Raw genomic sequence first — 23,554 nt, 5'->3', positions numbered from 1 at the left:
TTTATAACCATTTCAAAACGCCTTTTTGGGCCGTCGTAATGACGATTTTCAAACTCGGTTTTCTACAACCATTTCAAATCACCTTTTTACGCCATTAAATTCGCCGCGTCTAAACACGGATTTTAACCCGTTTCGTGCCGACAATGGCTCTTTCAAAACCCGAGAAAAGCACACACCCTTTCCTCGAGACACTTTCGAGATCCCGCGGACCATGCACCGTCCCCGAGACCTCTTCAAACATTTCAAACTCGATTTTCAAAACATACAATTTTGAATTTTAAAAAAACCGTCTTGGGAGAAAATACATTATTTTCCGAGCCGATTCAAACTCGAAACCGTCGTTTGCAAATAAATTCAAGACAACCCTTTTAATTGACCGACTTGCGGGGATCTCTATCTTCGGAAGCCGTCCATAAAGCGACAAATGAATCTTTTTGGAAATTTCTATTTTCGAAAACTTCAGTCCACCGTTCCAATTCCGCCTCGTGTCTATCGAGTCGAAGCAAACGTACTTATGGGTCTTTACTTATGAGTCGTCTCACGACGAGACTCGTCCAATGGCGCCACGCCACTACATTGGACGCGTGTCAAAAGTTCGGTCAATACCGCCACGTCATAAATCAAGTCAGCACCGAGGTACCACCCACGGTCATCCTCGTCGTGTTGAGTCTGATCCTTGTATTGCTCTTTGTGTTGTCTACATTTAGTCTTTGAACCGTGTCGGATTGAGTTGTAATGTGAGCCGTTTTTCTGCCTGAGAGCCATGGCTCCGTCTTCAACTTCGTTTGTCAACAGCAACAACAATGATAATAACAGAGATGTCACGACTGATCAGCTAGCCAGCCTGCTCACCGCTCTTAAGGTCACCCTGGATCGCGTCGAGACCTGTATCAACGCCCTGGAAAACAAGGAAGCTGGAGAATATAATACTCCACCTTTGACTGAAACCGAGAAGAGGCTAAAGCTCTTGGAAGAACAACTCCTAGCCCAGGCTAACAATATCCATCTTGAGAACAACCGAAGGTTCGAACCTGTTGGGCATCAATTACCTGACAACGTTACCCTGATTGATGTACCCAAGTTCAAAGGAGTGGAGGATCCACTCAATCATATCCGTGCCTTCAAAGACTATATGGCCATAAAAGGGTCAAACAGGAACTTTTCACCCGTATCTTTCCGTCTTCTCTGGAACCGATCCCTCGCCAATGGTACTACTCCCTTGATCCGAAGAACCTTACTACTTGGGATGAAGTCGCAATTAAATTTGCCATGCAATATGCCGACAATGTTGAAATCCAAGCCAATACCCGTACTCCTGAGGTCCTAACCCAGAACGACAAGGAGGGATTCACCGAGTTCTTAGCCCGTTGGAGGAGGGTAAGTACTCAGCTGGTCAGCAAGCCGAGTGAATCAACCTTGGTGGAAAAATTTGTCAACAATCTCTGCCCAGTGTATTCCAACAATCCTCGGGACACGCATTGAAGATGACCTCCGGAAGGGCGTCTTAGCCAAAACCACTGGTAGAGGCTACCAAGGATCCACATCAATCGGATCTCGCCCTTATGGTCAAACGAACAAGATTGATGAGGTCAACCTCCTTGAACCAACCGCCAAGAGAGCTGAGCGCCCCCTGGTCGGACTCCCTTGGGAGGTTTAGTTTTCGGTACTTGTCATTAGGAGCACCTAGACCAAAACACAATTTATAACTCCACAAACAATTCTACAATTAGTATAGAGGCAAATAAAGGTCGGATCCCAAGGGACGGGAATTGAGATGAGATTTTCAATTGCAACTAGCAGTATCTAGGGGTGTCACAATTTGGGGTTTGAAGTAGAAGATCACTAAACTAAATAGCAATGAAAATAAACTAGCAAGATGATTAAAAAGGGATGTAAACATTTGATAAAAGGCACTAGGGTGTCATGGGGTCATAGGGGATTCATGGGAATTGATCATACAAACATATTCTCAAATTATAAGCAAGCAATTATTATTGTGATGGATCGAGTTGGTTTATATCTTACAATCCTAGGAAAGATTGGGTCCCGGAGCCGAATCGATTATATTGTACAACACCTACAAGTCGACTTAATCTTCCCTACTCAACTATATGCATGGTCTAATGAGACTCGAGTTGGTTTATATCTTACAAGTCCCATTGAAAGAATAGGTGATGGGTAAAAAATGCAAGGATTCATAGGCTCGCATTTCATCAAACATAACATGTGCATAAGTTGAGAACACAACAAGTAAGCAAATAAACTATTAAAACATATTAATTTAAGCATGAATCATCCCCCATGTTGGTTTCCCCTAATTACCCATTAATCCTAGCTAAGGAAACTACTCACTCATTATCATGTTGAACATGCTAGCAAGGTTGTCAATCACACCAACAAAGTAAAACATGATGAATAAATGAAGAAGATTAACAATAATTAAAAATGGATTAACAGGATTATACCTACTAATGATTCCAATAATAAAGCAAATAATAATAGAAGTACTTCATAATTGATTGGAAGGTTGTCAATCTCCCAATAATAACCCAAATAATCTTCAATTACCCAAAATGAAAGATGAACAAAAGAGAGATTAAGGAAATGAGATTTGTATTAAGACTTGATTAAATGTTGATTACAAGATTAAAGAGAGATTTGATTGATATAAACTACACTAAAGATTGCTAAGAAGAACATGATAACCTAATTAGACTAATGGGGTATTTATAGTGGGGATTAGGTACATAAATTAGGGTTTACTAAGGGCTTAAATGACGATTAAGTCCTTGAGGAATCGCCGGTCTCAAGAGAGACTCCGGTCTCCTTTTCGCCGGTCTTTGAAAAATATGTGCATCCTTCATTGAACAAGTAGAAGACGGATTAGCTGTCACACAATCCGAGCATCCAGGGCACGGGACGGGCGGATTGTGCGTCTTTTGGACGAGCGGATTCTTGGGGTGGACGGGCGGATTGTGGTTGTTCTGGACGAGCGTCCAGCTGAGGAAGACGCTCGGATTGCTTGTCTTGGACGGGCGGATTGTGGGCAATCCGCTCGAATTCTCTGTCAGCTTCTTCCTTTCTCTTCATAAAATCCTTGAGGATTTCCTCGGGGATGCAAGGATCTTTTCTCATCATTGTCCATCTACTATAGTATGTACAAAGGCCTTCTAGTCTTGTCTTCTCTTTGATGCTTGGTCATTGAATTCAATCAATTTAGCTCCATTTTGCCATGAAAATGCAAGGTTTGCACTCCTTTCCTACCAAGGGATCAAAACCTCAAAGAATATGCAAAACAAAGGACTAAAGACAATAAATGACCCAAATATGCACTAAAAAGCATGGGAACAAGGCTAATTCGGGGGCTAAATTACTCAAATTATGGTCACATCAAATATCCCCAAACCGAACCTTTGCTCGTCCCGAGTAAAGAGGTGACAAAGACTAGGACCGTTATTTAAACTAACCTAATAGCATAGCCGATATGAGACAATTAACGGGTCTCACTCCGCCCCTTCAACTCACAACAAGATAACCATGAGGTAGGATGCCTTCTTGCAAGGCAAGGTGGGTCTTGCCAAAATGGCGACACATCCAAGCATTAAAGCATATAGAATCAAGTAATGGATGCATTTACAAAAGAATATCCACTTTCCTCATCAAAGTGGTGGAAATTATCTACAAGGGAAGCAATTCAAGGGTACACACTCCTTCATAGATGCAATTTCTTCAAACTACTAAGCCTAGAAAGATACCAATAAATCACCTCCAAGTTGTGTCAAGCTAGGGTACCTTTGTCCTCAATCGTTAAATGCTTTTGTCAAGAGTAGACTCCCTATGGTGTTAGAAACACTGGAGGAACGCGGAATTCCCCCTCTTGCCTAGACAAGAAGAAGGGTCGTCCCCTCTCTACCATGCACAAAAATGGATACGATGGTTAAAGGGATCAATAGAATTTGAGTTTCACTTGAGAGTTTGCTTTTGTTTTTTTTTCTTTTTCCCCCCAATTTCTTGTGGCATATAACATTTGAGAACACTTTCTTTTTGCCATTTCTTTTGATTTTTGGCATTTCAATACTTGACAACTTTTCAACTTTTTGCATTTTTCTTTTTGGACATTTTCAAAGTCACCCCATATGTAGTGAGGGTGCCTTATATTTGAAGCATAGGAGTTTTCATTTTTGTTACTCCTCTTTTCTTTTGATGCATTTTCCAAACTTTTTCTTACCTTTTCTTTTCATTTCATTGAACTAAAATTAATTTCTTTTTGTGCCCATTCCCTTTGATGACAAAAATGTGGTAGAACATGGATGAATGATGGTTTCATGGTTTTAAGGGTCACCTTGGAATAAATGGTAGCCAAGGAGTTATCACACCACAAGGTACTCTTGACTAGGCCTTAATCCATGGGTCAAAGGATACTAGCATGACACATCCTAGGGTGTTTTACAAGTATTCTAACAAGCAAAGTCTTATGAAGAAAAAGCATCTACTATGGCCTATATACACTTGTCAAGCTTCCCAAGTAGACGGTTTCACAATAATGTTTCTAACATGCAAACTACATGCCATGATGCAACTAACATATATACATCCTAATGCAAATGATTCTACCAACAAATATGCCATATAATCTAAATGCAAGTCCTAAATTCACATTGTTTATACCGCATCAATCAAAATAAAGCCACATAGTCATTAACATAAAGAAGAAAAAGGGGATTGGAAATATCATACCATGCGGTCTTCAATATCCTCATGTCTCGGATGTGGCGTAGTCGATCAATGTGAACAAGGATAGACAAACATAATATATACAAGTCTACACTACAAAGGAAATGAACTTGTTATTGGATTTTCAAATTTTTCAAATTTTTTGATTTTTTCGAAATTTTTGATTTTTATTTGGATTTTTGAATAAAAGTTAAGTTAGAATTTCCCATCCTCACACAAATATGGGCATTGTCCTCAATGGCCAAAATGATAGGAAATTATGCAAGTATGATGCATGATTTCTTTACTAAATGCAAGCTATACTAAGCTACACTACATGATGCATGGGTTTTTGTTTATGACGGAGAGCGTAATTTATATTACCTCTCGTTGCGTATGCATGTACTTCCCCAAACCGAGATAGACATTATTTCTAATGTCTTAAATTTTGGAGTAGTTCATGCACACAAGATGCAATGCATGAAACTAAATGTTGTCATTTTGGATTTTTCAAATGGGAACAATAAAATAACACCTCAATGTGGCCGAGGTGTTAGTCCTCATGTTGCTAGGACTCTCCAAACTATGATTAAGATAAAAATAAATAAAACAAAGAAAGAAGTAGACAAACCTCACGAGAGTAGGAGCCTCCAAAGCTTGCTAGTCCTCCATCAAATCATCATTTTCCTCCATAGAAGCGGACTTATCTCCACTCCCCTCTTCACTTCCTTGCTCACTTCCTTCATCATCTTCATTAGCCTCTTCTTCCTCATCATCTACCTCTTCATCAACACCCTCATCATCATCAACCTCATCATCGACATTCTCATCTTCACCCGGTCTTTCACCCCTAGATGTGCTTGGAAAGAAGACTTCCCTATCCGCCCAACTAGGCAAAGGACATGAAGGATCAAGTAGTCCTTGCCTAGCTAAATGAAGGAGGGGTGGATATTGGGCCAAGTATACATCTACTCGATCATTATAAGCTTGTTTGTGCATCTCTCTCATGAGGAGAGTCATGTATTCATTGCCCACTTCAACATCTTCGGGTTTGAACTCTTGATGTTTGAATGGATAGGGTGGTGTGACAATGGAGGAGGAGGGCTCTTCAATTTCGCCCCTTTGTTGACGGATGATGTACTCGGCGTCCTTTGAGAGTGGAAGTAGGTAGTTTGTTCGATGGGCACTCAACCGGCATATCTTGGAAGGCAAAGTGAAAGATCTAGTGTCATTGGTTAGCCACCCATAGTTGGTGTCAAGAGAGTTATGATTGAACCACTTGTACTTGTTAATCATGGCGTCCATGTCAATGAGATGACCCTCTTTGATCGCCACATAGGTGTTATCCTTGTTGAAATTTGCGTCAAAGTGCTTGGCCAAGAGAGTAACTAGACCTCAATTTACGATAAAAGCGGTGCCTTCTTTACCACAATCAACATTGAGCCATATTTCCACCAAAAGCCTTAGAGCATTGTAAGGCTTAGTGAATTCCCTTCCAACATTTAAGGCCGACTCAAGTAGAACACAATCGAGTTTGGTAAAATGATTAGTGTCTTTTCTTGCAATTATAGTATTCCCGATGACCTTGTGCCACACTCTAATGCCCGGATGGTGGACTAATAGAGCGCGACAAACATGAAAGCTCACAAATTTCTTCCCGGAAATTGCCTCCCAAAGAGGAGCGGGGTCATACTTTTCGGGCATCTTATGATAATATGGTGTATCACTAAGGCCTAATGCTTTACTCAAAACATCAAAGGTGATGTGCCTATTCACATTGGCAAGGCGAAACTCGATGTATGTTCTAGTCTCTACCTTAGTCACTTTCAATGAACTTATAAATTCCAAGATAAGGTAGGGGTATATCAATTCTCTTGTAGTAAACAATTTTCCCAACCCCATGGCTTCGAAGAAGGCTTTTGTTTGTTCAAGGACACCCAATTTGTTCAAGGCATCTTCACATATGAATTTGGTGGGCAAAATGGCTTTCTTAGCATACTTGGCAAATGTATCCCTATGAGAGTTAGAAATGAAAATTACCTCCGGATAGTTGGGTAATTGAGCAATTTCCAGAGTTGTTGATGTTGTTGCTTCCAAGGGAGGATCTTGTTGTTGTTGAACTTCCAAGTTTGCACTAGCAACCACCATAGCCATTGAAGCTTTCTTTGCTTGAAGGCATTGTTGCCTTTTTGAGAGTTCCTTTGCCTTGAGTGCCTTTGTTGCTCCTTTTGTTCTTGCCATTGATGATTATACCAAGAAAAGATTGAAAATCTTCAATTTCCAATTATACCCAAATCGATTTTAAGAGGAAAGAATCTGCCTTTGTATTTCAAAAATCGACTCAAAGGTTGAAGATTTTGGTGCTTGGATTGATTATTATTGTAAAAGGAGTGATTAATTGTTGTTGTAAGGAAGTTTGAATTTTATTTCGTTGAATTTGGTTGAGGAAATCTTGTTTTTTGTGATGGAGAGGATGAGGGTTTGGGGGTTTTTGGGGTTTATGGGTAGTGTTTGAATGTTTGAATGAATGAATGAATGAATGTGGGAAGGGGTATTTAAAGCACCCTAAATTTTAAAAACTGCAGGGGAAAGACGAGCGGATTCCTGTCGGGACGCTCGGATTCTGCTCAATTTGGCTTCAGGAAATCTCGCCTAAAGACGAGCGTCTTTCAGTGAAGACGAGCGGATTCTGCAATTCAGGACGAGCGGATTCCCTTAAAGACGAGCGGATTCTATTACAGCGAATTTTCTAAATCTGCACTGGAAAAAAGACGAGCGTCTTTCTGCAAAGACGAGCGGATTCTTTCAGACGAGCGTCTTCTCAGCTGGGATGCTCGGATACTCTAACAGACCAATTTTTTTGATTTTGCAGCTCATTTGGACGGACGGATTCTTCCACAGACGCTCGGATTCCTATAAGACGAGCGGATTAACGTTAAGAACGCTCGGATTCCTCCTGGTTTACCCGGATTCAAGTCCATCCGTGCACTTGTATATCCCGTGTCATTTTCATTCTTCAAATCCCGTGTTCTTCATTGTAGGGGCACTACAAAGGCATGAATAGCCTAGGAAATTGCTATCCCCACACTAAGCTAAAGCACTACACATCAATAAAATCATTAGTCCCTCCCTCACTTCTCTTAAAAAATGATAAATATTTTGATCAAGGCATAAAAATCCAAAAATGACAAAAATGCAATGTAAGAATTAAAATGCAAGTTAGGGAGTTAGAAATATTTACAAATGGTGGTTTAGAGAGGACTCCACCAAACTCTCATCCTTAGAGAGATGTCATGGGGCATGTCCAAGGTGTTGTTGATGTTACTCAACACCTTGAAGAAGTAGTTAAAAGCTTGTTCATTATCATGATAAAGATCCTCAATAGATCTTTGCACTTGTTGTCCTTCATATTGGTCTTGATCGATAGCATTACCAATGTAGGGATTGAAAATCCCTTAAAACTCATCGTCCCATAGACCACAAACTTCGTCTACTTGATCATTAAAAATCTCTTGAGTTGATAGAGACAACTCTCCCACTTTCTTGTTTTGGCCAATGTGGCCCTCTTCTTCATTGCTTGACTTTGGTGAGCTTTTCAAGCTCTCTTTGTTACAGTTTCCTTGCTCTTTTGATGGAGCATCATCGCCTTTCTTCTTCCATTGGAATTCCGACTTCTTCCTATCATCCTTCCGGCTATAATGATCAACCATAAAACATGGTTCATGCAAACGGGGAGCTCTCATGGTATTGTCAAGATTGAAAGTTATGCTCTCATCCCCCACTTCTAGAGTGAGCTCTGCATGCTTCACATCTATTACCGCACCCGCGGTGTGTAAGAAAGGACTTCCTAGAATGATTGGAATATTGGAGTCGTCTTCCATGTCAACAATGACAAAGTCCACCGGGATGAAAAATTTCCCAACTCTTACGGGAACATCTTCCCATATCCCTAATGGTGTCTTCGTCGATCTATCGGCCATTTGGAGTGTGATATTGGTGCATTTAAGCTCTCCCATCCCTAACCTTTTACTCACCGAGTACGGCATAACACTCACACTAGCCCCTAGATCACATAGGGCTTTGTTGATCGTGGTGTTGCCAATGGTACACGGTATTGAGAAGCTTCCCGGATCTTTAAGTTTTGGAGGTGAACTCCCTTGAAGGATTGCACTACTCACCTTAGTGAAGGCGATAACCTCAAGCTTCCGGATCGACTTCTTTTTCGTAAGGATGTCTTTCATGTACTTTGCATAGGCCGGCACGTGATTGATTAATTCCGTGAAAGGAATCGAGACTTCCAAATTCTTCACAATTTCCATAAATTTTCCAAGTTGGTCATCAAATTTGGGATTGGCTTGACGACTTGGAAAAGGAAGTCTAATCACAATGGGTTCCTTCTCCTTGGCCTTGTCTTCACTTTTCTTTGAAACTTCTTCTTTTGATGGTTCTCCATCCTTGGAGTTTTGCACAACTTCTTATTTGTCACTAGCTTCCACAACTTAATCCTCAACTTGCTTCTTCGGTGCTTCATATCTCGTACCACTTCTCAAGTGAATGGAACTAAACGTTTCATGTCTCGTGGGATTACTTTGAGGTGGTAATTGCCCCTTTTGTCTTTGTGAGCTTGAAGATGCTAGTTGAGTCAATTGGGTTTCCAACATTTTGGTGTGGGCTAGGATGTTGTTGATGGTGATTTCCTTTGCTTGACTATCCTTTTGCATTTGAGTGAAAAACTCTTGTTGATTCTTTTGCATTTGGAGGACCGCTTTTTGAACATCAAAACCTTGGTCATTTTATTGATTGTATGGAGTTTGATTTTGGTAACCTTGGTTTTGGTTGTAAGAGGGCCTTTGATTTTGGTTTCTCATGGGAGGTGGGGTGTATGTTGGTTGTGGGTTTTGAACATTTTGGCTTTTGTATGAGAGATTTGGGTGAAATTTGGTGTTTTCATTGTAATAATTTGAATAAGGGGTACCACTCTTGTATGCTTGAAAAGCATTCACTTGTTCATTTGTTCCCCTACATTCACTTTGGTCATGTCCCAAAGTTCCACAATTCTCACATATCCCACTTGGGATTGATGAAGATGCCGTCATGGCATTGACATGGTGCTTTGGTGATTTTGAGGCTTCTTCAAGTCTAGCCATAGCTTTTTCGAACTTCAAGTTGATGGTATCAATGTGAGCACTAAGTTGAGCACCCAATTGAGTAATAGAGTCCACTTCATGCTTTCCTCCTCTAGTAGCCTTGCGAGGTCTACTATATTGTGAATTATGGACCGCCATTTCCTCAATCTTGTTCCAAGTTTGATTATCGTCAACTTCGGTGAACATACCATTTGATCCCATGTTGAGAATGTTTCTTGAGTCTTCATAAAGACCATTCCAAAATTGTTGTACCAAGAACCACTCGCTAAGTCCATGATGAGGACATGAGCGACAAATTCCCTTGAATCGCTCCCAAGCTTCATACAAGGATTCTTCATCTCTTTGCTTAAAGCCCGTAATTTGAGCTCTTAGCATGTTAGTCTTTTCCGGTGGGTAGAACTTTTTGTAGAAAGCTAGAGCCAATTTCTTCCAAGAGTCAATTCCGAGAGTAGCCTTATCAAGACCTTTCAACCATTGTTTTGCGGTGCCAATTAAAGAAAAAAAAAATAAGACCCATCGAATTTGGTCTTGAGTTACACCGGTTTGAGAAATCGCATCACAATAGTCACAAAAAGTCTCCATGTGAGAGTGAGGGTCTTCACTAGGCATCCCCCCAAATTGGTTTCTTTCGACTAATTGGATAAATGTGGATTTGGAAATGAAATTTCCGGTTAAGTGTTGTGGTGTGGGAGTACCATTGGGTAGGTTCTCCTCGGTGGGTACGGAATGTGATGAAAATTTAGGCATTGTGGGTTGATTTTGTGTTGGATTTTGTGTTGGGTTCTCCTAACCTTCTCTTGCAAAAGGGTTGACGAACTCAATAGTGTTTGGTTGAATATCTACAACCTCACCAATACCTCTCAAAGTTCTCCTAGCAAGTCTTCTATTGTTTGTCAAAGTCCTTTCAATTTCGTGATCAAAGGGTAACAAGTTACCTTGTGATCTTCTAGACATGCAAAAATATCAATCAACTCGAAAATAATTAGAACAAACCTTGAGGAGCTTTACTTCCCCAAGGCAAAGAAAGACACAACTAATAACAATTTAAGAAAATCTAAATCAAGTTAACACCGTCCCCGGCAACGGCGCCATTTTTGGTCGGACTCCCTTGGGAGGTTTAGTTTTCGGTACTTGTCGTTAGGAGCACCTAGACCAAAACACAATTTATAACCCTACAAACAACTCTACAATTAGTAAAGAGGCAAGTAAAGGTCGGATCCCAAAGGATGGGAATTGAGATGAGATTTTCAATTGCAACTAGCGGTGTCTAGGGGTGTCACAATTTGGGGTTTTAATTAGAAGATCACTAAACTAAATAACAATGAAAATAAACAAGCACGATGATTAAAAAGGGATGTAAACAATTGATAAAAGGCACTAGGGTGTCATGGGGTCATAGGGGATTCATGGGAATTGATCATACAAACATATTCTCGAATTATAAGCAAGCAATTATTGTTGTGTTAGATCGAGTTGGTTTATATCTTACAATCCTAGAAAAGTTTGGGTCCCGAAGCGGAATCGATTAGATTGTACAACACCTACAAGTCGACTTAATCTTCCCTACTCAGCTATATGCATGGTCTAATGAGACTCGAGTTGGTTTATGTGTTACAAGTCTCATTGAAAAGATAGGTGATGGGTAAAAAATGCAAGGATTCATAGGCTTGCATTTCATCAAACATAACATGTGCATAAGTTGAGATCACAACAAGCAAGCAAATAAACTATGAAAACATATTAATTTAAGCATGAATCATCCCCCATGTTGGTTTCCCCTAATTACCCATTAACCCTAACTAAGGAAACTACTCACTCATTATCATGTTGAACATGCTAGCAAGGTTGTCAATCATACCAACAAAGTAAAACATGATGAATAAATGAAGAAGATTAACAATAATTAAAAAGGGATTAAGAGGATTATACCTACTAATGATTCCAATAACAAAGCAAAGAATAATAGAAGTACTTGATGATTGATTGGAAGATTTTCAATCTCCCAATAATAACCCAAATAATCTTCAATTACCCAAAATGAAAGATGAACAAAAGAGAGATTAAGGAAATGGGATTTGTATTAAGACTTGATTAAATGTTGATTACAAGATTAAAGAGAGATTTGATTGATATAAACTACACTAAAGATTGCTAAGAAGAACATGATAACCTAATTAGACTAATGGGGTATTTATAGTGGGGATTAGGTACATAAAATAGGGTTTACTAAGGGCTTAAATAACGATTAAGTCCTTGAGGAATCGCCGGTCTCAAGAGAGACTCCGGTCTCCCTTTCGCCGGTCTTTGAAAAATATGCGTATCTTTCATTGAACAAGTAGAATACGGATTAGCTGTCACACAATCCGAGCGTCCAGGGCACGAGACGGGCGGGTTGTGGGTCTTTTGGACGAGCGGATTCTTGGGGTGGACGGGCGGATTGTGGTGGTTTTGGACGAGCGTCCAGGTGAGGAAGACGCTCGGATTGCTTGTCTTGGACTGGCGGATTGTGGGCAATCCGCTCGGATTCTCTGTCAGCTTGTTCCTTTCTTCTTTTCTTCCTTTCTCTTCATAAAATCCTTGAGGATTTCCTCGGGGATGCAATGATCTTTTCTCATCATTGCCCAGCTACTATAGTATGTACAAAGGCCTTCTAGTCTTGTCTTCTCTTTGATGCTTGGTCATTGAATTCAATCAATTTAGCTCCATTTTGCCATGAAAATACAAGGTTTGAACTACTTTCCTACCAAGGGATCAAAACCTAAAAGAATATGCAAAACAAAGGACTAAAGACAATAAATTACCCAAATATGCACTAAAAAGCATGGGAACAAGGCTAATTCGGGGGCTAAATATGTTCAAATTATGGTCACATCACCCCCAGAGAGTGTTCACTAATATAGGGTCAACTTATGCAAGTGCCCTGAAGAGGCTCATGGACCAGGAGAAGTTACAACCAATCGGACCCACCCCGGATCCGACCGATGCTAAGAAATCCCGCTTCTGGAACCCTAATGCCTTTTGTCAGTACCATCAAGGGAAAGGGCACACTACAAGAAAATCTGAAACAGGCGACCGAAATTTGGCGACTGAAATAAGTAGTCGCCAAATTGGCGACTGATTTTTAAATTGGCGACTGAAATTAGTCGCCAATATGGCGACTGACTTTTTCAAAAAAGGAATCAAACTTGGCGACTGAAACTTTCAATTTGGCGACTGAATTAGATATAGTCGCCAATTTGGCGACTGAAACTCAGTCGCCAAATTGACAATCAGTCGCCAATTTTGTAAGTAGAAACCAGGCTGTCAATTTTTAAAAAGGGAATCAATTTGGCGACCGAGTATTAAAATTTGGCGACGGATATATGTGCGATCGCCAAATTTGGCGGCGAAATGCGATCGCCAAATGGCTCTTCGATCGCCAATTTTTTTTATAGAAAACGGTCGGTCTCTCTCTCTGCTTTACTCTTTCGAAACAAAAAAAAAAAAAAAAAAAAAAAAAAAGAGAGAGAGAGGAAGCGGGCGGCGGCAACGACAACAACCACACAACCACACCACCACTTCCACCACTTCCACCACCGTGACCACCGTTCTCATTGCCTCCATCACTCTCTTTAATTAGGTTAGTTTTTTTTTGTTTAATTTCAGTTTAATTTGTTTAATTTGTTAGATTAATTTGTAGTTAGTTTGATTAATTTGTGGTTAGTTTGTTAGATTTATTTGTAGTTAGTATGTTAGATTAATTTGTAGTTAGATTTAGTTTAATTTGTGTTTGAATTAAAATGGAATGATTAAGGGGGTTTGTGTTTAGGTTTAGGGTTATGGGTGGGGGTTTGGTCGGCCGTGGGGGAAGGGTGGCGGTGGGGGAAGGGTGGCGGTGGGGGAAGGGTGGCCGTGGGTGGTGGCGGTGGGGGAAGGGTTTAGTATTAGTATTAGTATTATTATTAGTATTAGTATTATTATTATTATTGTTATTATTATTAGTATTAGTATTATTATTAGTATTAGTATTATTATTATTATTGTTATTATTATTAGTATTAGTATTATTATTAGTATTAGTATTATTATTATTATTACTAATTAAACCGCCTTATTATTATTAATGTTAAGCTAAGTGAAACCGTCCTTTGCATTAATGGAATTAGCTAAGTGGAACCGTCTTTTGGATTAAGAGAAATTATCTATTAGCTAAGTAGAACCTTCTTTAGGACTTGATTTTGATAAATTTAGTTTGATAATTCATGTTATTGATGAATTGAGGTAGAATAACCTTGTTATTTTTGTTTTTCGTTTCTCTTTTGGGGGTTGTCCCATGTTGCTAGGCACCACCGCACGCTGGTAGTTGTTGCTTCTTGTTTTCTTTTCATTTTTGCTTTTACTTGATTAGGTAACCTCTTCTTACCAGTTACTTTTTAAATTTACTAATTTTAGTTCAAATTATGTTACGGACTTTAGGATAGAAGCCTTTACTATGTGGTTGAATTGGGCTATTGATTGACTTAATTAATTTAGTACTTGATTGTGTTGTTGTTTGATTTGATGTTGACTTAGTACCCGTTCAAGAATTACTCATTAGGAGTAATTCTTGAATAGTCCCCATTTTGGGACTGTCTTTGTACGTTTCAAGTCATTTAGGTAGTAAACACGTACTTGTGATTTATTAATGAGGAATGAGTTTGGTGGCGATCCCTTTAATGTTCTCCGAATACATGTATATGTGTATTTGGAGAATCAAGGGAATTTTGCCGAATTTTTCCTCATTAATAAATTACAAGTGTGTTTGCTAGTGACTTGAAACGTACATTGACGGGTTTAGGTTGGAGTGATAAGGACCCCATTCGAAGATGGATTACTTATTGACAATATTTATATATTGTTTTCATATGTTTATTGTATAATGTGGAGTATAATGTTTAAATTTTGTATTTAATATTATTGTTATTTTTTAAAAATGTTTAAATTTCTTTGGGGTCTTCTTTAGATTAAAATGAAGAGATTGGAACGTTCATGGATGTATGAAGGAAGATTAGACCATTCCAATAAGAAAAGACGTCCTACCGCTAGATTTATAAAGGGTGTTAGCGAGTTTATTGAATTTGCTAAACAACAAGATGAATATGACTTGGTAGACAAAAAACTTAGGTGCCCTTGTGCCAAATGCAAAAACCTGAAATACCAGCTTGACATTGTAGTAGAAGAACATCTCATTATAAACGGGTTTAAGCCAAATTATTACAATTGGATTTCACATGGAGAAGCATATTCTCCAATTCATGAACAAACTCACACCCAACAAATACAAAATGATGAGAACCCATATAGAGAGATGGTTGTTGATGCTATGGATTCCACTATTTTTAATAGTGATGACCATACAACTATTTCAGAAGAACAACCGCCACACCCACAAGCAAAAGCCTTTCTTGACATGTTAAAAGCCTCAGAAAAACCCTTGTATGAAGGAAGCGGAATGACATTGTTACAAGCCGCTTCTAGGCTAATTACCTTGAAATGTGAGTTCAATATGCCATTTGTTCTTTGTTGATGGCATTGCCTCGTTCCTTGAGGAATCTTTCCCGGATGATAATATCATGACCCGAAGTTTCTACACTACCAAAAAAGTAGTTAAAGGTCTTGATTACCGCATGAAAAGATTGATGCATGTCCGAAGGATGTATGCTATTTTGGAAAGATGATGCTTTGCTTGACAAATGTAAAGGTTGTGGGGCGGATAGATATGAGACAAGTGAAGGAGATACAGTTTTGGTGTTGAAAAAAGGCAACGGTAGTAAGAGGGCCAAAAAGAGTAAGAAACCAATAGCATGTAACCAATTGTTTTACTTTCCTCTCGCACCAAGACTTCAAAGAATCTATGCCACCAAAAACATTGCCGAACAAATGAGATGGCACAAAGAAAACCCACGTGCTCCGGGGAAGATGAGTCATCCTAGTGATGGGGAAGAATGGAAACGATTTGATCAGATGTATCCTGATTTTGCCAAGGAACCCCGCAATGTACGACTTGGCTTGTGTACGGATGGATTTGATCCTTTCGGTAATTTTGGGAGGAAGTATTCTTGTTGGCCCGTTATGGTCACACCATACAACTTACCACCTTGGTTATGTATGAAAAGACCATTTATCTTCTTGTCACTTATTGTTCCCGGACCAAAAAGCCCGAAACGTAATTTGGATGTTTATTTACAACCATTGGTGGAGGAGTTGAAGTATTTGTGGGAAGTTGGGGTGGAAACTTATGATGTGTCTAAAAAACAAAATTTTCAACTTAAAGCTTCCCTTTTGTGGACAATAAATGATTTTCCCGCCTATGGTATGCTATACGGGTGGACTACACAAGGACAAAAAGCATGTCCTTGTTGCATGGAGGAAAGTAAAGCATTTTGGCTTCCCAATAGCAAGAAAATAAGCTGGTTTGATTGTCATAGATGCTTCTTACGAGAGGGAAATCCACATAGGAAGAACAAGAAAGCTTTCACAAAAGGTAAAGAGGTGCTTGATGCCCCTCCGAAACGAGTGCCTGGGGATGAGATATGGAAGACGGTATGTGATTTACCATCCCCTATTGATGGTACCGAGGAAGAATTTAAAGAATTGAAAAAGCAGAAAAACGGTTGGTTTAAAAGAAGCATTCTTTGGGACCTTCCTTATTGGAAGACAATGTTGATAAGACATAATTTGGATGTAATGCACATAGAAAAGAATTTCTTTGAGCAACTAATTGACATGATCATGGATGTAGAAGGTGAAAAATGTGATAGCATTGCTTCTAGAAAAGATTTGCAGAAATTTTGTCATCGTCCCAAATTACACATTCGCGACGACGGGTCTAAGCCAACATCCATTTTCACTCTCGACAAAGCTAAGAGAAAAGTATTGTGTGAGTGGTTACAAAATTTGAAGTTTCCTGATGGGTATGCATCAGATTTTAGTCGATGTGTTGATCTTAAGAAGCTGAAGTTGCAAGGCTTGAAAAGTCATGATTGTCATGTATTCATGGAGCGATTATTACCCGTTGCTTTGAAACACCTCGTGCCGACAAACGTTTGGAATGCAGTTGTTGAGATTAGTCAATTCTTCCGAGATTTATGTGCCTCTTCAATATGTGTTGATGACATGATTAAATGCGGAAGAGCAAATACCACAGATATTGTGTAAGCTTGAAATGATCTTTCCTCCTGCATTTTTTAACTCCATGGAGCATCTACCGGTTCATTTGCCATATGAAGCCAAAGTTGGGGGACCCGTCAAATATAGGTGGATGTATCCATTTGAAAGGTAATTAAGATAATCTAGCTACTTTTAAATTAAAATTAATAATAATAACTAATCTATTTATTATATGTTAACTTTATTATTAATAAAACTCATCATTAACTTTTATAGGTTTCTTAATCATTTGAAGAAAAAAATTGGTAATAAAGCTAGGGTGGAAGGTTCTATATGCAATGCTTATTTAACGGAAGAGATTGCAAACTTTTGTTCTCTTTACTTTGAAAAACATATAGAAACCAAAGCAAAAAACTTGAATGTTGAGAAACCGGATGAAGTAGACGGAAGTTTACCCGAATTTTTTCAAACTCAAGATGATGAAGGGTGTTCATCAAAGGGGCAAACACGATATTTGGATGATAAAGAGTATAATCGTGCCCACCTTTACGTGCTATCTAATTGTGACCTCTTGGAGCCATACGAAACACGGTTTGTTAATGATTTCATTCAGAGGAATCCTAATATAAGTAAGGATGATGTTTGGGACAAACATGAGGACCAATTTCCATCATGGTTTTAGAAACATGTAATTGAGTTGAATATTCAAGATGATTTGATAAGAAGTTTGGCTTTTGGTCCTTCAAAAATGGTAAGAACGTGGAATCGATACTCGGTTAATGGGTTTAATTTTCAAACATTCAACCACGGTAAAGCTAAGGCTAGGTGCAATTGGGGGGTTACTATTTCTTCTCTTGATGACAACGAATACTATGGTATAGTTGAAGATATCTTTGAAATTAGTTATAGTGGACGTGACCGAGCTTATAAAACTGTCTTATTCAAGGTTGACTGGAAGGATAATTCTGCATTTGGAATGAGAGTACATGAACAATACAAGCTTGTAGAAGTGAATCGTACTAGAACATACTCTAAGTATGATCCATTTATACTTGCACATCAGGCTCATCAAGTGTATTTTGCTACTTATCCAAGCACAACAAATGATAGAAATCAAAATGCGTGGTGTGCAATCTTTAAGACGAAGGCACGGTCACAAGTTGATACAACTTTTTTCAAGAAGAAAACGTTTCAAATGAAACGCTTTTGTCTCCACCCGATGAAATCAACTATGAGCATGAGAATAAAGATGGTGAAGACATGGAAGAGGAAGAATTTTATGATGTGGAAGAGAGACTGCCGGGGGAGGATGATGAGGCGGAGGAGGAGGAGGAGAGAAGGGAAGAAGAGGAGGAGAGGAGGGGGGAAGATGAGGTGAGGAGGAGAAGGGAGGAGGAGAAAAGGAGGAAGGACGAGGGGTTTGGAGATGAAGATGATTATGATGATGATGATGACGATGAGGAAGAGGATGAGGATGAGGACGAGGGGTTTGAAGATGAAGATGATTAAATTGGTATAATTTTGTATTGCTCAAGAGTAAATTATTAAAATTTAGAAGTCTGTATAATTTTCATTTATCATTATTTGTGTTAATTTTTATTTGTATTCTGAGATGGTGGAGCAGTCGAGGTAGGAAGCGTGGAGGCGGCTCAGGAGGAGGACAGAGTACGCGTCCGGAGCTGGAGGAGGAGTTTGTGCAGGAGGATCCGATGCAGACAGACGGTGACGGTGACGGTGAGGAGACTGACGCTACCGACGAGCCACGGGTGCCGATACGGTACACTTCGGATCATAAGATGATTCTTGAGCCGGCGGGATTATGGTAAGGTTTATTCTTTATTAGTCTACTATTTTGTTTTTTTTTGTATTTTTTTTTTTAAAATAATAATTGTTTGTAATTTTACATGTTCAAAATAAATGCAGGTTTATGGACGATTGCGTGATACGAGGTGTCACGAAAAGCACGAAGACTAATTTCGTGGGTCCAATTCCTACATCGTGGACACAAGCTTCTCAAGCACAAAGAGATGCGTGGTTCAATAACTTTCGGGTACATATTTTCCGTAATTCTTTGTTTTAATAACCAAGGTTATACTTTTATAAATACTAATATGAAATTTTGTCGCTTTTTTTTTGTAGCAATCATATGCTTGGTCACCGTCTCAAGAACGGAATGTCCGTATCAGGTACGAGGAAGTCGGTACTCGACGATATCGGGACGTGATTTGGAAGGTAGTTAGGCGCCCAAAGGAACCAGAGCACATGAAAGGTATTTAATTAACTTGTTTTGTTATTTGTATTAATTAGTATATACTCTCTTATATTATAAATAATATCAGTAACTTATTAGTTATGATTTCATATGTGTAATTGCAGGTGACAAGTATGAAGGCTTAATAAAGCATACCAAAACTCCCGCTTTTCGAGGAAGAAGTCTAAGCAAGCATCCCTCAACAAAAGAGGAGGAAAGGAAGACGCCGTGAACGAGCCTACTCATTTCGCGGGTTCACGATCGTTCTGGAATCGTATGTTGGGGGTAAGTTTGTCCATTATTTCACACTTTTTTTTTGTTTTCAATGCAACATGTTTATTTTATGTTACATTTTTTGTTGATTTTCTAACATGTATGTTTTTTTTTTTTTTTCATTCGAGAGGAAAGAAGAAGTCACGGCCGATTGCGTCGGTACCAGAACTGTTTCTGGACACGCATTCCAGGGTTGACCACAAAGGGGTTAGAATTTGGACTAAGCCAAAAGACAAGCAATTATATGTAAGTTTCCGTAACACTTAATTTTTGTTAATTTACTCTCTTTTAAAATGTCGTATATAAGGTGGTTACCATATTAACTTACAACCATTTGTTTAATATTGTAGGAAGCATTTGAACAAGAAAAAGCCGCCAATCCAGAAACTCCGGATAATGACATATGGTATAAGTTGGTGGATGGCTTCAAGAAAGGGAATGTGTATGGTACCGGAAGTTCAACACCGGCTTTCTATGAGAAAACGCGTAGGAGATCGACTTCAACAATTCCCAGCAACACGTATCAACCGGGAATTATTAGTCAACTTCAAAGTCAAATAAGAGAGCGTGATGAACGTGATGCCAAACGTGATGAAGAACTTGCCAAACGTGATGAAGAATTCCGGAAAATGAAGGAAAGAATGGAAATGTTTGAGGATTGGTGGCAAGGTTGTAACCCCGGACATAGATCCAACTACGATCCAAATGATCCGCATGGTCCACATGGGGGGAGTGGAGCCGGTGTTGGCTTCCAAGTAAGATGATTTTAGCATGTAAGCTTGTAAGACTTGAACATTTAGACTTGAACATTTAGAATAGTTTAGCTTGTAAAACTTTCATTTTCAATATATGAAATGAAGTTTGAGAAATTGGGAGGTGTTGGGTTGAAATGTATGGTGTTGTGTGTGTTGAAATGGGATGTATGGTGTTGTGGAACATCGGTTTGTATGCAGGTTGTAAATTTTTGGCTAGCAATGAAAACGAAAAAATCCACCAAAACTTACAAGTAGCTTTGGCGATTGATTACGATTTGGCGACTGCAAGTCAGTCGCCAATTTGGCGACTGATAATAAGGTAGTCGCCAAAATGGCGCGAAATGTAGTCGCCAAATCAGTAATAATCGCCAAATTGCCTCAGTCAAATTGGCTACGTCACCCAAAAATGGCGACTGAACCAGCATTTGGCGACTGCATTTCAGTCGCCATTTTGGCGACTACCTTGGCATCAGTCGCCAAATTGGCGACTACCCTTTCAGTCGCCATTTTTGGTATTTGGCGACTGATTTGTCAGTCGCTAAATTTGGCGACCGACTTTAGTCGCCAAAGCTAAAAAAGGCGACTAAGGTCCGCGACTGACGTTTGGCGACTGATTTCAGTCGCCAAATTGATTTTGGCGACTGATTTCAGTCGCCAAAATCAGTCGCCTGTTTTAATTCTTTTTGTAGTGGCATTATATGGAAATCTGCTTCAAACTTAAACACATCATCCAAGACATGATTGAGAAAGGGGAATTGCCTTTACCCCCGCCAACTAAGCCAAACAACAAAACAAACCCTCTGGGAATCCACGCTATCTCCAACGATGAGCCGACCGTGGACTGCTCACACCTCATCCTGCCAGTTGATGACGAAGTGAATGCCTTGGAGAAAGATCCCTCGGATGGGGTATTTGTGTTCAGTGCCGCCACTATGCTTGCCATGTTCCAACAAGTCGAGGAAGATATAGCCAGTCTCTCCGAAAGGATCACCCGACTTGACGATGCCTAACGTCAACTTATCTTCAATCCTCCACCACCATGCCCGAGGGAGAGTCCCCCGAGCGCCCAAAACTACCCTCACCAGGATGGATTACTCCCGCGACCATTATGGCATGCACCTCATGATAATCACCCCCACAATAATCAGCCTCACAATAACTACCCTCGCAAAAATCACCCTCGCAAAAATCACCCTCGTGAAAATATCCCTCACAAAAACTGCCCACCGAGGAATACCCCTCCAAGGGACCCTCGGAATTCGGAAATTAATGGCATCTGGAGAGATGATTTTGAGGATGTCTATATCGTCCCAGGGAAGCAAGCGAAGGAAATCGGTCACCTTACCCGATCCGAACGCCCCTATCAGAACCCGAACAATCCAACGGTCGTTCCAACAACGAATGACCAAGTCGTCCCGGACATGGGCACTCAACCAAAGGCACCCGAGCATTCGATCCTCAAACAGCTCCAGAAGACAAAAGCCGAAATCGCAATTAGGGAATTGATCGCGACATCCTTTGAGCATCGACAAGCTTTGCTACAGGCCTTGGAAAAATTAACTGTGCCCCCACCTCCTGCCCTGAAGAAATAGTGTCACACATGACAAGGACGCCCCTGACTTGTACAACCCGGTCGTCTTCTCTGACGAGGACATCCCTCCCTTCGTAGCCAATCATAATCTTGCCCTGTACATTACCGTACAATGTCTCAAGAAGATTGTGCCCATGGTCCTTGTGGATGACGGCTCCGTAGTGAATGTCATTCCCCTCAAGACGGCTCACAAATTTGGTATTAAGGAAGCTGACTTGATCCCGACAAATCAAGGAGTGCGCACCTACGACGATACTCGTCTCAAGGTCGTAGAGCTTATCACTCTAACTGTCGCAACCAGACCACTAGAAAGGCAAACCAGTTTTCAGGTGGTCGACATAGACGCCTCCTTCAATATGCTCCTGGGACGCCCCTGGATTCACGCCGTCAAGGCAGTTACCTCAACTCTCCACCAGAAAATTAGGGTCCCCTTCAACGGGAAAACGATCACGGTTCCGGCTTCCCCGATCAAAGCCGTCATGAGAAAGGGAATAGCCTCCCAAGCCATTGAGGAGGATGATAATGAAATGTGGGAATTCCAAGCCATGAACGCCATAACTGATGAATCAACACCCTTTGATTATGACCCGTTTGTCAACCTCACAGTCAACCGCATCATGATGCGCCAGGGTTACTTCCTGGGTCTGCCCCTCAATCCACTGAAGAGCACCTTACCTCCCTTGAAACAGGCTAAGGACCTCAACATCCCCTTCGGACTGGGCTATGAACCTACCGATGAAGATATCCAGGAGATGAACCTCCTAGTTCGAAAACGCAAGAAGCACGGGGTATACCTCCGTCCCTATCATCTGACTCTCAATGGATACTTTGTCTCCGAGGGAGAGTCTGAGCTCTATCATGGCTTTCTGGAGCCGATCTATGACTCTGTGGCCAAGACTAGGTACCCGAGTGTGGAAGTCTTCCAAGACTGCTATTTCAACCCCGACAACACCGAAGCTGCATCAACCGAGTCTAAGCCGTCGTCATGCCTCGATGGACAAGCTGTCACCCTCCTCTTTGGAGAGGATAACATCAAGCACCTCGACTATGAGGAAATCATCAACATCGCCCTGAAGGACAACCAGTTTGACCTGACCGCCTTGATCTCCGACACTGACCCAGAGAAAGCTGCACAAGGCTGGAGGAAGACCAGCAAGTGGACCGATCGCCGAGGCCGTATTCTCAAGATCACAACTGGAGAAGGTCCTATGTTCAAAGAGGGAAGTGAAGAAGAATCTGAATCTGAGTCTGAGTCAGAGTCAGAGTCTGTCATAGCTCCTAAAACTCTTGATGTCCCAGTCAAGGTCCCCTTCCCGCTGTTTAATCACAAAGTCGTGGCTGATTCAGAGGCTAAGTCTACTAGGGTCACCCCCACTCCCATGAAAGCAGACAACCTGGAGCCTGTTCCAGGGGCCACCTCCTCAGCTGTGTCGCCTCTGACTAATCATTAGATGTCTATCCTCTCCGAGCTTTTCGCTCGAGTCAACTTAATGAACGCTAAGTTTGCTTACGACTTGTCTCAATTTAACTGCAATGCAATTCTGAATGACTATGAGGAATTTGACCTGAGTGACTACCCGCCTCACTTAGCCAAAGAACTTGACAAACGGGAAACCAGAACCCCTGTCATTGAGGAGACCGAACCTATTAACGTAAGAACCGATAACACACCTTAAGAACTTATGATAGGGACAAC

The 23,554-nt window shown here is 40.5% G+C and overlaps 1 protein-coding gene and 1 non-coding gene across 2 annotated transcripts; both read left to right on the top strand.

Moving 5' to 3' along the window:
• The first annotated feature begins 10,128 nt into the window (after positions 1-10,128).
• On the top strand, positions 10,129-10,235 carry LOC141624775 (small nucleolar RNA R71). The gene has a single exon (XR_012534580.1). It is a non-coding gene; the product is annotated as a small nucleolar RNA R71 (small nucleolar RNA).
• A 3,926-nt stretch (positions 10,236-14,161) lies between these two features.
• Positions 14,162-20,381, top strand: LOC141621740 (uncharacterized). The gene is made up of 7 exons (XM_074437999.1): positions 14,162-14,247; positions 18,601-18,810; positions 18,912-19,038; positions 19,128-19,257; positions 19,365-19,524; positions 19,641-19,758; positions 19,863-20,381. The coding sequence occupies exons 2-5, from the start codon at positions 18,698-18,700 to the stop codon at positions 19,469-19,471; spliced, it is 477 nt and encodes a 158-aa protein (XP_074294100.1). The 5' UTR covers positions 14,162-14,247; positions 18,601-18,697; the 3' UTR covers positions 19,472-19,524; positions 19,641-19,758; positions 19,863-20,381.
• The last annotated feature ends 3,173 nt before the right edge of the window (positions 20,382-23,554 follow it).

The sequence above is a fragment of the Silene latifolia genome, chromosome X (assembly GCF_048544455.1).
Source record: "Silene latifolia isolate original U9 population chromosome X, ASM4854445v1, whole genome shotgun sequence".
NCBI classification, from domain to species: Eukaryota; Viridiplantae; Streptophyta; class Magnoliopsida; order Caryophyllales; family Caryophyllaceae; genus Silene; species Silene latifolia.
Note: the sequence above shows the minus strand (reverse complement) of the source record. Positions and strands in the feature narration are given on the sequence as shown.

Excerpts from the sequence above, each read along its gene's own strand:
- LOC141621740 (XM_074437999.1), top strand. The coding sequence starts at position 18,698 with ATGCAGACAGACGGTGACGGTGACGGTGAGGAGACTGACGCTACCGAC. Across the intron at positions 18,811-18,911 it reads CTTGAGCCGGCGGGATTATG|GTTTATGGACGATTGCGTGA; the intron begins GTAAGGTTTATT and ends AAATAAATGCAG. Across the intron at positions 19,039-19,127 it reads CGTGGTTCAATAACTTTCGG|CAATCATATGCTTGGTCACC; the intron begins GTACATATTTTC and ends TTTTTTTTGTAG.